Genomic DNA, 14776 nt, shown 5'->3' with positions numbered 1-14776 from the left:
TTAAATGTTTTATTATATTTTATTTATGGACTCCACATAATTTGTGGTTGTAAGTTGTAATGCCATGGGAGGAGCACAGAGTGCTTCCTGTCAAAGAGATGATCCACACTCGGTATTTTATACATGAAAAGAGGGTGAGAGAAGTCTTTCCATGCAAATCTCCAAAAATCAAGGGGAAAGGTGAGGGGCATGACTCCCTTGGCCCTGTGGTAACTTTGCCAAGTTATGTTGGCCCTATGTATATCATACAATAAAAAATGAAAGAATGCCGTCTACGTTTTAAAATCCCTTCAAGATTTGATGAAGATTCTTTCAGGCAGACTTGGGTCTAGTTTTTTGTAATTTTTTTGTGTAGTTTTTTGTAATTTTTTTGTGTTGTTTTTTTGGCGAGTAACCCATATTTGTACCCAAAAAAAAAAAAGGTTGGGTGCTTACCGCGTTACATAGGGAACAAGTTCAGATATATAACCATTTAGAAATGACAATGGCTTATCTTATCCATAGCTTGTTTCTTGTTGCATTTAGCGTATATCATTCTTTCGAATTTTTTTCGAGTTATTGCTTCCTTAAACTACGTTCCAGTTTCAGTGGATTGGGTTTCTCAGTGAAGTTTTTCTCAGGAGAATTAGTTGAGGTACATGTTAGCTTGTCATAAACCATAGTACCTGAAAGAAAAAGAAAAAAATTTCTTACCAAAAAAAAATCTCTTTTTATTTCTGGATTTTGCCCTAACGATTTGGATAGTTCTTGGTTAATCTAAACAGAGTGATTTTGGTAAACAACAGCTGTAACTGTAAGTATTCATCTTCGGTCTCTTCCATGTTATTTGGGTAAAATTGAAGTAAACAACACTAATCAAGTAGACAACTCGTCCAGAAAGTGTAGCAGACAACAGTAGAAGTGTAAGACACCGACCCTCGTACGTATGGTTTACAATCCTCAGCTGTTAAATCATCAACCCTGTAACTGTAAGCTTGTTTTGATTAAAAATCGTCTTCCCAGTCCCACTGCTTTCAGTTTCAGGTTTGCCCACGTGAGGTTCTGCAACATTTCTGGGTTTTTCGTACTGTCCTCGCTGAAACATGAACAGAGAAAAAAAGAGAGAGAAAGAGAGATGCAAACTCAAGAACTGACTGCACAGCACGAGTGGGTGAGAGTGAAAGGGAGAGAGGGACTGTACAAAGCAAGCCAAGCCACTTTATACACGCAGCAACCAAGTCCCTAGAACTCTTTCTCTCTTTGATGTAAATCTAATCACGTTCTTGCCCATTTCATGAAGAAAAAAATAGAAATTGCAGAGGTTGGTTTCAGACAGAGGCTTGGTAACGTTCCTTTCCCGAATTTGTCATAAGCTACCTAAGATTTCATCGGTGACAAAACGTGGATATCCTCTTTACCTTTTCTGGGTTACAAGTTATGACAGTTAGTCAAAAACAAGGTCTTCTGTTCCTATGCGTCGGTGCTTTTAAAAGATGGACCATATATCTTTGTTGGTGTACAGAAATACACACTCATAATCTCTGCACTTGTGAACGTGTGTTTTTTGAAGAAACAGAGAGGGGTAGCTGTGCATTTGCTTAGTTATTCCTCTGCTTCTCAGTTCCTATGTTAGGCTTACTTAACTGGTGAATTAGAACCCAAATCCAGATCTGTAAAATGCCTGCTCTTTGCATTCATGTATCAGAGAAAGGGCCACCTGATCAGAGAAGAAGGGTACAGTAACAAATCTGCTTAAAAAGAAAAGGAAAAAAAGAGAGGGACTAATTCATAGTTAGAGAAGGGTCCCAGCTTTGGCCAAATCCTGCAAACGTAAATGAATTCTTTGAATTTTATTTTCTTTTGGTCAAATTCAAACGGTCTTATATTTTGAGATTGTTTCTCCGTGGCCATTGTTTAGTGAACTTTGACTGGGGAACTATTCTATGGAATAGTAAAATCCCTAGTCATTAATATTCTCAAGTCTCTACACCATATCGGCATTTAATGCTCATTCAATTTTCCTCCTATCTTACTCCACATAATTTTATCGCAATGAACTTTGGCATAAGGGTTGCTATGATCATTATGAACGAACCCAAAAAAATTTGGTAAAGATTTCTACATTTATTCTCAATAGATTTTCTCCTTTTCTTTTCAGATCCCCTTATAATATGTAATGGATATTTTTCGTATGGCTTTTTCAAATCTGATGGCTTGTCGTTGTGATCACAACAGTTAGATCGAAAAAAATCACATGATACTAGATTCCCATGCTATAGCAAACAAAGGAGACAATAGATGGGTGAAATGACCAAAATTCCCAATCCCTGGTTGGAAAAGCTTCCCCTCGTGCATCAAACCTTCTTTGTTTAGAAAATGAATAGGAAGACCATTTTGTTTTATAAATATTCAAATAGTAGTAGGGAACCAACAGACTAATTCAAAACATAAGAAATGATAGAATTGGAATCAGATATGAACGGTACACAATCAACAGTATCCCAAGTGGTCTTTAAGTGGGTTCCAGCTTTCCAATTCCAAATAACTGTCCTTGTGCATGGGGCCTTCTCTGTTCATGGACTGCTGTTCATGTCTCCTCTGTTCTCTCTTCTTGCATTACTTTCTCTACTTCCCCTGTTTTTTATTTTTTCAATCTCTTAGTAGCCATTTCAGTTAGAAGTAAATAATTTTCCCCCTGACCTTCACTGTGACTGGATTTCTTCTTTTCACAGAACAATAATGTTCAACCTTCCCCAAAACAGTTAAAAGAGTAATAAACCTAGAGAGGCTGACCAGAGGTTAACTTGACATGGGAAATACTTGAAAATGTAAGTAACTACCAGGAGAGGGGCCCCCAAACCTGGTAATGGTACACCTGTGTCTCTGGGTCAGCCATGAACCTTAAGACTGTGTGTGACCAGAAATGTTGGATTTCCACTCCTTTATTACTAGTTCTATACTTAAAAACATTTTCTAAAGATAATCAAAGTTTGGTTTCTGAAGATGATCAAAGCTTTGAACTGACAAATTTGGTAATTGGTAATGTTAGATATGAATAGTTGTTGCTCTGCATCTGACTGATGCCTAAGGTACTGCTTTGGCAGTAAGAAATTCACTTTTTTTCATATGGCCAAAATGCCGTCGTCATTGTTGACCAAATTTATTGGAAGGCTGTTAATGCAGTAATGTGATGTAACATCATCATAACACTACTGTAGCTGTTCTTGTTTCCTTTCTGTGGTAGATGAAAGGAAAATGAGCTGAAATGGCACGGAACTTGGCTATTATCTCACACCCTTACCTTATGTTCAAAACTTTAGACTGAAAAAGAAAAGTAGAAACCAGTAATGTTAAATCGTCTTAATCCACAGATAAGACACCCAAATAACAAATTTCTGGTAAATTCAGTAGTCAATTGCAGCTTCACCAACTCAAATGCTTACAACAAAGAGAGACCATTTTCCTGTAAGTCTCCAAGATTTCTTCAGTGGTTCAATTGCCAACCTCAAAGCTTCCTTTCTAGCTATTTTCGCAGTAACCGTACTACTATCAACTTCCCACAAAAAGAATAACAGGAGACTAGATTACAACTGAGAAATAAGATACAACTGAGAAATAAGACATATAAAGAATTCAAGTTCACAAATAGAATATCATTTGACACATTCCACAGACACCCAAGACAGCTAACACGTTAAGCAATCTGGAAAACCCAGGTGGAGCTTCAGATCTCTTCGGTGGATAGACAAGAGAACCTGCTCCGTTGCTTCCACAGACACCAACTCCAATCTTTACGCTTGCATATGCATTTGTTTTGTCCAAACAAAGCCCTGGATTCCCACTCAGATCCAAATTCCTTCCCAATCTCTGCAAAAAGATTTGATTGAACGGAACAACACCAAACAACAAATTCCTGCTCAGGTTCAAGTGATAGATGTGTGAGAGATTGCTTAAAGTAACAGGAATTTGACCGGTTAATCTGTTGTTCTGTAGAGATAGAGTGCTGAGGTTGGAAAGCCTAGAGAAGCTTGGAGGAATGGTTCCTGATAACCCAGAATTCGCAAGCCTGAGCTCTTGAAGCTTTGCTAATCTGCCAAGTTCAAATGGCAAAGGGACGAACATGGGATTGTCGTCCATGATAAGATACTGAAGGTTCTGCAACCTATCGATGCCTGTGGGAAGACTTCCTTTCAGTTTGTTGTTACTCAAAGCCATAAAAGCCAAGAAATAAAGGTTTTCAATGGTGTCAGGAATGCGTCCACTGAGAGAATTCGAACTCAAATCGAGCTTCTGAAGAAGACCCAGTTGCCCAATTGTGTTTGGAATTGGACCTGTAAGCAAATTATAGCTCAAATCAAGTCCTTCAAGCTTTCTGAGACTGCCCAACTGGTTTGGAATAGTGCCGCTGAGTTGGTTATAGCTCAAATCAAGGTGTACCAGAGAGGTTAAACTGAAGATCTCTGTTGGTATTTGTCCATGAAGGCGGTTTTGAGACAATGTAAGGACTTGAATAGACTTTAAAGAAGAGATTTGAGGTGGTATGGGACCTATAAATGCCTGATTTGATCGGAGACTGAGCTGTGTCAGTGAAGTAGAAATCCTACCTGGGGATATGGTGATGGTTGTTTTAGTGTGAGTGAAGCACTGAAAGAAGAACAATGATTCAAGGTAGGGAAGATCAAAGATTTGAGATGGAAATATAGCAGTTTTCCTGCATCTTGGGTTTGGAGATGTACCAAAATCAAGCCTGGAAACATGAACACGATTGTCATTACCTGCTTTGCACTCTAAGCCAACCCATGTAGAACCTGGTTTACAAGGACTTGGGTACGAGACTCTCCAGTTGCTATCAGACGACATTATCTCCATGACCTTAAACAAGGTTTCCACCTCAAAGTAGTCCATGTTACTGGAATGGACATTACTGTTGTTATTGTGCTGCTGTTTCTTCCCATTTCCGTGGCTAGGAGTAGGGAATGAAAGAACACAAGGTAATGAAAAAAGTAGGAAAAACAGAGTTACAGAGAGCAAGAAGGAGCAACAACACATTCTGGAAAGCATTTCCTATATGACTGTCTAAGGTGTTCTGAAAAAATGGAGCTTGCTCACTGCAAAAGTTCTCAGAAAATTAATAATGAATTCCATAGGTGAGGCAGATTATAGCTTGTGAGAGTGAAGTTAGAAAGATATGATTGCAGGCATGGTGGGGACCTAAGTCATGCCACTGAGTAAGAATTTGAACCCCAGGTAGGTATATAGACTGAATTTGAGAGAGGGAGAGAGGGAGAGAGGGAGAGAGAGAGAGAGAACCAGGGACCATACCTGAGGCCATGTACCCCAAGTCAAAGACAGTAAATTGGGAATCTTCTCTTCTTTAAAATGATAAAAGTAAAGCTATTTTATATTGTTAGACTTTTGTATTATAGATTATACTGTTTATATGAATCACCGGTCTCACTTGAAGAAGAAGCTGATGAAACTGACTACAGTTCCTGTTATTATAAGATCAAACAACCCTTGTTTCTCCTCTCCTCAACTGCAGTTCACTGATTAAATAAATGTAACAAGCTTCACGTGCAATGAGTAGGTCCTACCTACAATAACCTATCCGTATCTTCTTAGGTTATCATGGGAAAGCTAATTCATTAAAATATTAAATGATAGTAGTGATCAAATAATCCACCAGAGCCTTTATCACTCCTTGGTTGCAGTCCTGTGTCCTGTAACTTTGGCTTGCTGCCTCAATAAATTGTTCTATTACCCAAAAAAAAGAAAGATCAAATACTCCACCTCTCACCTGCATTAAACATGGCCAATTTAGGTTTTCAGGTCTCTGTTTATTATCAGAATTTAGAAACAAGGTGTGCGTAAAAGCCAAAAACATAAAAATGGTAGTCTGTTCTCAACCTGAAGACAGTCAGATTGGGAAGTAATTAAAAGTCAAGAACTGAAAACTCTACAGTAACTCAGAACAGAACAATTTCAGTTCTTAAACTCAACAAAGATGAAATTTCCATGAAGAGTACAGATCTTGAATCTTTATGTCCTCTATAATGAACACCCATCCAGGGGTTTCAGGGCTTCTCTTTCTCTCTGAGTCCCCTGCATCTACGGGAGATTATGGTTTCTGGGAATTACCCAATTACAGAAAACCAGAAAAGTGCTTCTGCAGAAGAGAAGAATCCACTTCATGACCAATGGAAAACCCAGTTGGCCAGTTCCACTTTGTAAAGCAGATGAATTGTAAGGTTAAATTTTATAATGAAATCATACTGACAGACTTGACAGGAGTCTTAAGTCTCACATGAAATACTCCCGTCAGGAAGAATGGTTGTTGTCCTCCTTTTCTGAGTCCAGATGATGGTCCCCTACCTTTCTTCATCTTCATGTGAAGAGAATGGCAAACCAAAATGGCCCAGATTTCATGAATTCAGTGTGGGAATCTCATTTCCATCACCATTCATGACTGGCAATCTCACTCAACCTGTTTTCTGAATTACTTTAATCAATTTCATGCCTTTATTTTGATAATCATGGTGTCCTCTCTTCTTTTTCCCTCTGGTTTTGACATATCACCATCTGTAAGATTGATTTGTTGTTTCTTTGGATTGATTGGATCGGGGGAAATCCATCATTAAGGTAAAGCAAATCTTCAAGCACAAATCCCAAGGTGCATTTGGGTGACATTTGAACATTGCTTCAATTCTGAGCATTTAATGCATCACGAAAAACAATTCAAACCCTCGGATCAAAATGTCAATCTCGACTGAAATTTCAGATCCGACGGTCCAAAATTCCGCTTGACGATCATGCGCATGACTGAAACAATTTTAATGACATTTAAGAGCCACAATACCAAAATGAAATGGAAACTAAAGCCCCACATATTTTCTAAAGGTTTTTGAAGTCAAATTTGTACATTTTATGAGCTGACAAGCTTTTGAAATATTTGTAAGCCATATTATTTTCGTATTTCATTTCAATCTCATTGTATTTGTTATTTTATATTTCTACATAAAAATTGGTTTGGACAAAATAAAGACATCGTAGAATTGGCTGAAGGGAGTAGTAGGGATTTTCTACAATGAAGAGAATGTAACTAAAGGAATCCTAGCAAGACTTATTCAGGGAGCTCAGAATAAAAGCATGAAGATTACAATCATCTGGAGTAACTACTCCCTCCTGGAATATTGGATCCCAATTACTCAAAAGGCTTGGGTAGTCTTTAAGTGCAACCAAATTAATCAAACTTGCTACACAAATTGACAATATCCAAATCACAAAGTTTAAGAGTCTCATCACTCAATCATGACTCAAAACATTTATATTTTTCAAAAACCATCTGACTGGGTCACTCTAACCCAGCAGGACCTCTGTAATTGTAAGCCTTATGTTTTCCAATCCCTGTTTCTATCAAAAAAAAAAAAAAAAAAAAAACGGGCTGAAGGAAAAACCAAAATGCAACCAAAACAAAATCCATTTGGCAAGTCGCTTTAAAAAAAATTTTTTTTTTTGGTAAACGAATATTCATTCATTCCTAATAGAGTTTTCCTCAATAAAGAACGTTCGCGACCTAAATATCCATTTTGTCTCCATTGGTCATCCCAAAGCAGAAATCCTCTAAATCTCTTCCGTAAATCAGTGGTGGCAGAAAACCTATAGATTTTATCCCTTCCGGCAACAGTTGCAGGCTTGCAACGGGGACTCCGCAAGGCCCCAGGCTCCATTTAAAGGTATTAAGCGCCGATCCTCTTCTCCTTTTTGAAGGATTGTGAAAATTGTCCGACTCTGTAAGTATCTCTCCGTTAGACATAATACGGATTTGATCTCCAGAATTCTGATAAGTTTTGATCGACAAATAGGAAAGAAAAGCCTGAAGAGAGGAAAAATCGGAGGAAAACCAGATATTTAGAATCTTTATCCAATTGGCCTGCTCTTGAAGATTTTCATGAATGGTGTTTTAATTTATTTTTTTCTGCGAGTATGTTTGTTTTATGATGTTACTGTACTGTAATTTTGGTTCATTATATTATAATCTTATGGGTTACAATCTAGATTAAGTATTCAGTTATTATATTGTGTATAGTTCTGTTGTTTACCTCTTATTTTGTTTGTTAAGTGGTGTAAATGTTTGTCATATTGTCTGATACATTGAATATTCATACACTTCTTTACCCGTGCTTTTGATTAAAATATATTTGCTCTTACATTGAATACTTGAAATGTAGTTCAAAATCAAGCTTAATTTTCAGATTAACCTAGATGTTTTTTGCACCATCTTCTGCGTCTGGATTGGGTGTTTGTGGATAAGATCATGCTGGTGTTGCAAGTTAGGTTCTCATAATCCACTAACCCCCTCAAGTATCCATAGTTTTGCGCTAGTCACTCACTGCTTGTCTTTGCTTCTGTGAAGATACACCTCTCTTGATGTTAAATCTCTTTACCCTGTTTTATCAAGTAAGCTGTTTCTGGCTTCTACAAGAGAAGGTGAGAAGTTTTACTGAACACAAAATCCAATTAGTCTCTGCAATATGGCAGAAGAAATAATTGGTTTGGACTCCTTAGGATCTCATTGCAGTTTGGATAAGTAATTGTAAAATGGGTTGATGCATATGAAATGCAAGATGAGAACTGATGCACGGGTACTGTTAGATCCTGTGCCTGAGTGAATCTTGGTGTTATACAATCTTATTATTTTTGTAACTTGATTCTGCAAAAGGGTATAGTGACACTGTAGTGGTTGTTTTAATTCATATTTGGGAGTTTTTAGATGCTATCTCCCATATGTTTTCCAGAATAAGACAGCTTTTGTTGAATTGGGATTTGACTTCTGTTATTTTCCTTCCACTAAACATTAGTTCCACTTCAATCTAGACACACTGTTGAAAATTTTCTTTTTCTTTCCTTACACTACTGCATTTCTTTTTCATGCATGTAATAAGAATAGTGAATTTTGTGATCTGTCCCAGGTTGGATTTCTTTGCTTGTTCTGAATAGTCATCTTGGTTAGGAGAATTGTAGGAATTCAATCTTTTCCGTTGGGTTTGTAATCTGTACCAGGTTGGATTTCTTTGCTTGTTGGTTAAGAATAGTGGATTTTGTAATCTGTCCCAGGTTGGATTTCTTTGTTTGTTCTGAATAGTCGTTTTGGTTAGGAGAATTGGAGGAAATTCAATCTTTTCTGTTGGGTTTGATTTGTCAGATCATGCTCAGGGTCCCAACTCATCAGGTTGCAGGCCACCGAGCTGGTGATGGAAAGCTTGGCCCAGTGATAGATGATTCAGGCCGCTTTTGCAAGCCCCTTCAAAGTGGTGAACGTGGGAACAATGAAGTGGCTTTCTACACTTCATTTTCATCCAACACCAGAATCCCGGACCACATTCGTAGATTCTTTCCCATCTTTTATGGAACTCAGCTTCTAGAGGCCTCAGATGGATCTGGTCTACTTGCTCACCTAGTTTTGCAAGATCTTGTCTCTAATTATGTTCATCCATCTGTAATGGATGTCAAGATTGGCTCTAGAACCTGGTATCCTGAAGCGACTGAGGACTATATTGCAAAATGTGTTCAGAAGGATAAAGAAACAACAAGCTTGACTTTAGGTTTCAGGATATCGGGCTTGCAGGTATATCAAAATGAGGAATCAGGGATCTGGAGGCCTGACAAGAAGCGTGTCCAGGGTTTTACTGTGGAGGATGTCAGGTCAGTTTTGCGGAAGTTTGTTTCTTCGAATGCATCTTCAGATATGAATCCAGATTGTTCATTGGCGTCTATTGTTTATGGTGGTTCTACTGGGCTTCTGGCACAACTGTTGGAGTTGAAAGCATGGTTTGAAGATCAAACAGATTATCATTTCCATTCCTGCTCAGTTATTATGTTTTATGACAGGCAGGCAACACTGGAAGGAAAGACATCTGGTGCTGAAATCAAGCTTGTCGATTTTGCTCATGTTTTGGAAGGTAAAGGTGTAATTGATCATAATTTCTTGGGAGGACTATGCTCTTTGATAAAGTTTATTTCGGAGATATTAACAAGCCCAGATGACTGCACCATCTAAGGCGGTTCACGGGAACCTGAGTAAAATTAACTCCCCTCCCCCCCTTTTATCTTTAGCCATTCAGTTCTGCCATGTTCTTATGTTTTTGTTCTGTTAATGGCATCGTTGTTGTAATCATCATTCAAGGCATTCTGCAGCTATCTCATTAGCTTGATACTTCAATGGCTGGACGTAAGATTTGAAGTTGGTAACCATTGCCTATTCAGTAATCTAGTTCTTTCTGTTGCACTTTTGTTCCATCCTCAAAATGGTCTAGTTGCAACTTGTCTCCCATTATTATTGCTAGCCGATGGAATTGATCATGAGCCAAAAAAGAATATCTGTGCTTAAATATTTAAGTTTTCCAAATTGTTATGCCCTTTATGCTCCATTTCTCCCCCTATGGTACGACCACCTTAATGGAAATTTGTAGTTGAAACCTTTTTCTACTAGAAAAGTTTACATTAAGAAAGGGCATTCAAAGAGAACTGAAATCTAAATGAATCTGCGGCTGGAAAATCAACGAGGGAATTACAAGATCTATTTACATGGAAGAAACTAATATAATAAAATCTTGAGACTAATGTGAGAATTTCAAGTTTTCAACAACTAATCTAATGGCAGCCCAGCCGCAATAGTTTTTATGTTCTTTTGCATGAAAACAAGAAGCCTTGCCAATAGGTTATCAAAGGGTACCTTGAAGAACTCATATCTAATGGAATGTATGAGAATCCCAATCGTTTTAACCTTTTCGAATCAGGGATGAAAAGACGCTCCATTTGCTCTGTTAATTGATCAAGCGAAACATTAAAAAGAACGTCTTGACTCTTGAGAACCAAAAGTAGTTCGAAATTCCAACTGAGGCATCAAAGACGTCTATTAAAGATCGTAAAAAGAATAAAAATAATGACAGCTGTGGGATTTGAACCCACGCCCTTTCGGACCAGAGCCTAAATCTGGCGCCTTAGACCACTCGGCCAAACTGTCACATGCTTTAAGATTAATTATCACTAAAAATTAGTACTAATCTGTCCCTAATAAGAATTAAAAAGATTATAAGCTTTATCTGGAGAGTTTATAAAACCAATTAACTAACCCTACCCAAAAAGGACTATAAAACCATTCTGCCCGGTTCTCCTAAACACTTCCTTCATTCGGTGGACCTCTTGTGGCACACTCTTTTATAGATATCCCAACCAAGTCCAACTGTCCAAGTGTCCACAAACTTCGCCACGTGCTTATGAAATGAGCCAGGTCAATGCTCTTGCATGCTTCTGGGATCATTTGCACCACACGTGGACCTTCATTATCATCTCCTCTTCCCTATATAAATTCACACACGCATGCCATCTTCTAAAGAACCTGAAACCTAAAAACAAAACAGAAAGGAGAGAGGTTATCTATCCATGGCGTCTAGTGATGAACACCCAGGCGCTATGCCAAGCCAAGGACCCACTGCAGGCAAACCATTAACGACCGGAACACACATGCTTGATAAAGGGGCTCAGTTGCTACAGTCACTGAAGCCCGTGAAGCAGTTTAAACAGCATGTCTGCACCTTCGCCATGTACAATCACGACATGACTCGGCAGGTCGAGACCCATCACTACGTGACTCGCCTCAACCAGGACTTTCTCCAATGTGCCGTTTACGATTCCGACTCTTCCACTGCTCGCCTCATTGGTAATTTATATACATAGATATTACTGCCACTGCCACTCTCTCTTATAGGCCGTAAGATCTCATTATTCCAATCGAACGATGAACAGGAGTTGAGTACATCGTATCGGACAGGATCTTCGAGAATCTTCCGCCCGAGGAGCAGAAGCTGTGGCATTCTCATGCTTACGAGGTGGGTTATCTTCCCCCGTGTCTGATCCGGTGATCCCCTCTCTTTATGTTAATAGACAACTTATACAGTATTTTGGACGGTTCAGATTAAATCTGGTGCTTGGATCAGTCCGCGGGTCCCAGAGATGCTACAGAAGACGGAGCTCCAGAACCTGGCTAAGACCTACGGGAAGTTTTGGTGTACGTGGCAGGTTGATAGAGGTAAGGTTGTGGTTATCTTTTTTGGTTATTTCGTGAACATATGGGAGGGTATTTTTGTAATTTTGGTTTTTGAGATTCATTGTGGTGGCGGTGTAGGTGACGTGCTACCGTTGGGAGCACCATCGTTGATGATGTCACCACAAGGGGTGAACCTGGGGCTGGTGAAGCCGGAGCTACTGCATAAACGGAACAGTAAGTACGGCGTTTCAAGTGAAGATCTGATTAGATCAAGGGTGGATGTTGAGGAGCCATTGGTGATTAATCCGGCTGCGGATTACTGGAAAAAAACTGGGAAGGGCTTCGCCGTCGATATTCAACAGACTGAGATGAAGCGCAATGCTCCATTTCCTTGAATGGTAGGCTTTTTGGTTGTTTTGGTGTAACGGGGACTAGGTAATTATGTGGGTCTGCTACTCGGGTAGAGTTCTGTTGTCCCTAGGATCGGCATATCTATAGATGTTCATGTTGTATGTAAGTGGGCTGTAAAGGCAAAGGTGGACATGTTTATTTTAAATTTCCTTGAAAAAGTTTTGTTGTTTGTCTCATCTCATCCCTCTCAAAAAAAGAAAGCATTTTGTTTTTTTTAAATCAGTTCGTAAGGCCGGTGGGCAAAGTTGTTCTCTTGTTTTCTTTCAAGCGATTGATTTCATCTAAGAGTACTCGTACACACACAAGGCGGTTTGTGCAGGCCTTTATCATGATCATTAGGATGGATCGAATCTGAATCCGACGAATAAGAAAGCTTAAATTTTTAATTAAGGCGATTATCATATTTTTTTAACTCTTTAATTATTGAGATTATTAAGGGTTTTTTTTTAAAATTTTTTTTATTAATTATCATTCTCAATTATAATAATTTTTTATTATTTTAAATTGTTTGATATCTGTTTTTTATTATTTAAATTGTTTGAAATTTATTTTACTCATGTTTCAGCTATATGGACAGTATTTAGAAAATATGGATTATCTAAAGGCACATTAACATAGCCCATTCCTCCTATTCAAAATGGAGACCAGTTTGAAACCATACTTCTCCTTGGGAGGAAATTTAGGTGAGATCTAATGTTGATATGATTTTTATTCATTTTCAAAATATTCATTTCCAAACTTATAATTTTGGCTTTAGAATATCGAGTACTTTTGTTTGATTTTTATGAATTTTGTTAAACATTTAATATTAATAAAATATTTTATAATTTGTATTACCCTAATCTTAAGGGGTTAGTTTAGTAGACGAAATAGTATGGGGTGGGAGTAGTGGTTGGTTTAAAGCCGAGAAATTTCGGACGACTTTTAGTTCTCCATGGTTTCGGTGATATTGTTGCTCCATCTTCTCAGTTCAGCTCTCACACCAAATAAACCGCCTTTCACATCATTGGACACTCCTGGATCTTCTCGGCCAAAATTAGGTAACGTCGGAGAAGCGAGCGCGTGTGGGTGTGGGTGTGCTAGGGTTTACAATTGAAAGCCAATTTAGAGATTTGATTGTGAAAATCAGAAGAAACAAGTTCCTTTTAGATTTTTTGGGTCTATAGGAGTCGGAGATCTGCATCGCTCGCCATTTGGAGTTCTGAATGAGTCGCCATCGCCAGCTTGGTAGCAAACGCTGCAAACCCCTTCTCACCCTTCAATTTTCCTTTTGAAACATTCAACTCTACCTTTACCTTTGAATAAAGACAAGAATACCTGAACAAACCGTAATGAGAATCTCTGCACACAGCCCAAACAAGCATGCAATACGATTTCAATTTCAATTGTTCCATTTTCATTTCTTGATCGATTTCATCTCTTAACAAGAGGAACTATTTGTCGTCGCCGGTGGTGGTGGTGGTTGCAGGTGTTTCATAAAACCCTAAAAAGTGTGGCGAGTCTCCGATTCGAAATGCTTGGAATCGATTAACTATCACGATGACACCGTCAACTCCATCGTTGTAGGTTTTTGACTGTTTGGTCTTCACAAGCTCCACAGACTTTCGATCATCGCCGGTGGTGGTGGACCTGGTGGTGGTTGCAGGTGTTTCCTCAACTTTTCGATCGGTGGCAATATATCGCCGATAAATTGTATATGTCGTGTCACCCCCCAGCGACAGGTCGAAATATAGCATGAGGGAAAGACTCGATCATGAGTAAAATTTTGATTACACATGGTTCCTCGTGTCGGGTACATTTAGAAAGTGAAATTTAGTCATTTGGTCATATTGTCTTGCTTGCTGAGAACAAGCTTTTTAGCTAAAGAGTTTATTATAACATTGATAGTTCTAATAATTTTGTTAAGGGAGATTAGTCAAAATATCTCAAGAGAAATTTTATGCCTTTGAATGCTAAACACTCAATAAAAAGAAAAGAAGAAAGTGAATGAAAATATGAGAATAGTTAGTACAATTTATTTCCACAATACATTAAAGCATATGTTGTTGGAAGTTGAACAGTACATAAGACCATTCCTTATCGGAATAATGAGTTTAATCTTTCGTGTCCTTGTAATTATAGTTATTGAATTTTTAAAATATTTTTTTAATAAAAAATAAAAAATATTTATTTTTTGAAAATTGAATTTGTCCAACTTAATTTATCAGTGAAATTTTATCAGAAATCATTCTTCTGTTTTTTTTTTAATCATTTATCAGAAATCATTCATTTCTCTCTAAAAGAACACATGTCCATCAAAATTTTCTGATAAAGTTTCATTGCCAAAAATGAACCTCATAA

General features: G+C 38.0%; 2 protein-coding genes, 1 non-coding gene and 1 pseudogene across 4 annotated transcripts; 2 read left to right on the top strand and 2 right to left on the bottom strand.

The window, feature by feature from the left end:
* Positions 1 to 3329: 3329 nt before the first annotated feature.
* Positions 3330 to 5202, bottom strand: RLP29 (receptor like protein 29). The gene has a single exon (XM_089143258.1). The coding sequence runs from the start codon at positions 5038 to 5040 to the stop codon at positions 3619 to 3621; it is 1422 nt and encodes a 473-aa protein (XP_088999384.1). The 5' UTR covers positions 5041 to 5202; the 3' UTR covers positions 3330 to 3618.
* Positions 5203 to 7775: 2573 nt separating this feature from the next.
* On the top strand, positions 7776 to 10420 carry LOC149026155 (inositol polyphosphate multikinase beta-like; annotated as a pseudogene). The gene is made up of 2 exons (XR_016171819.1): positions 7776 to 9039; positions 9182 to 10420. The product of XR_016171819.1 is annotated as an inositol polyphosphate multikinase beta-like (transcript).
* Positions 10421 to 10922: 502 nt separating this feature from the next.
* Positions 10923 to 11002, bottom strand: TRNAL-UAG (transfer RNA leucine (anticodon UAG)). Its single transcript has one exon. It is a non-coding gene; the product is annotated as a tRNA-Leu (tRNA).
* Positions 11003 to 11421: 419 nt separating this feature from the next.
* LOC149026153 (oil body-associated protein 2A-like) lies at positions 11422 to 12420 on the top strand. Its single transcript, XM_089143257.1, has 4 exons — positions 11422 to 11698; positions 11785 to 11867; positions 11953 to 12067; positions 12164 to 12420. The coding sequence occupies exons 1-4, from the start codon at positions 11422 to 11424 to the stop codon at positions 12418 to 12420; spliced, it is 732 nt and encodes a 243-aa protein (XP_088999383.1).
* Positions 12421 to 14776: the final 2356 nt, after the last annotated feature.

Source organism: Hakea prostrata, chromosome 2 (genome assembly GCF_041222555.1).
Source record: "Hakea prostrata isolate BN-2017 chromosome 2, UWA_Hpros_2, whole genome shotgun sequence".
Lineage (NCBI taxonomy): Eukaryota > Viridiplantae > Streptophyta > Magnoliopsida > Proteales > Proteaceae > Hakea > Hakea prostrata.
Note: the sequence above shows the minus strand (reverse complement) of the source record. Positions and strands in the feature narration are given on the sequence as shown.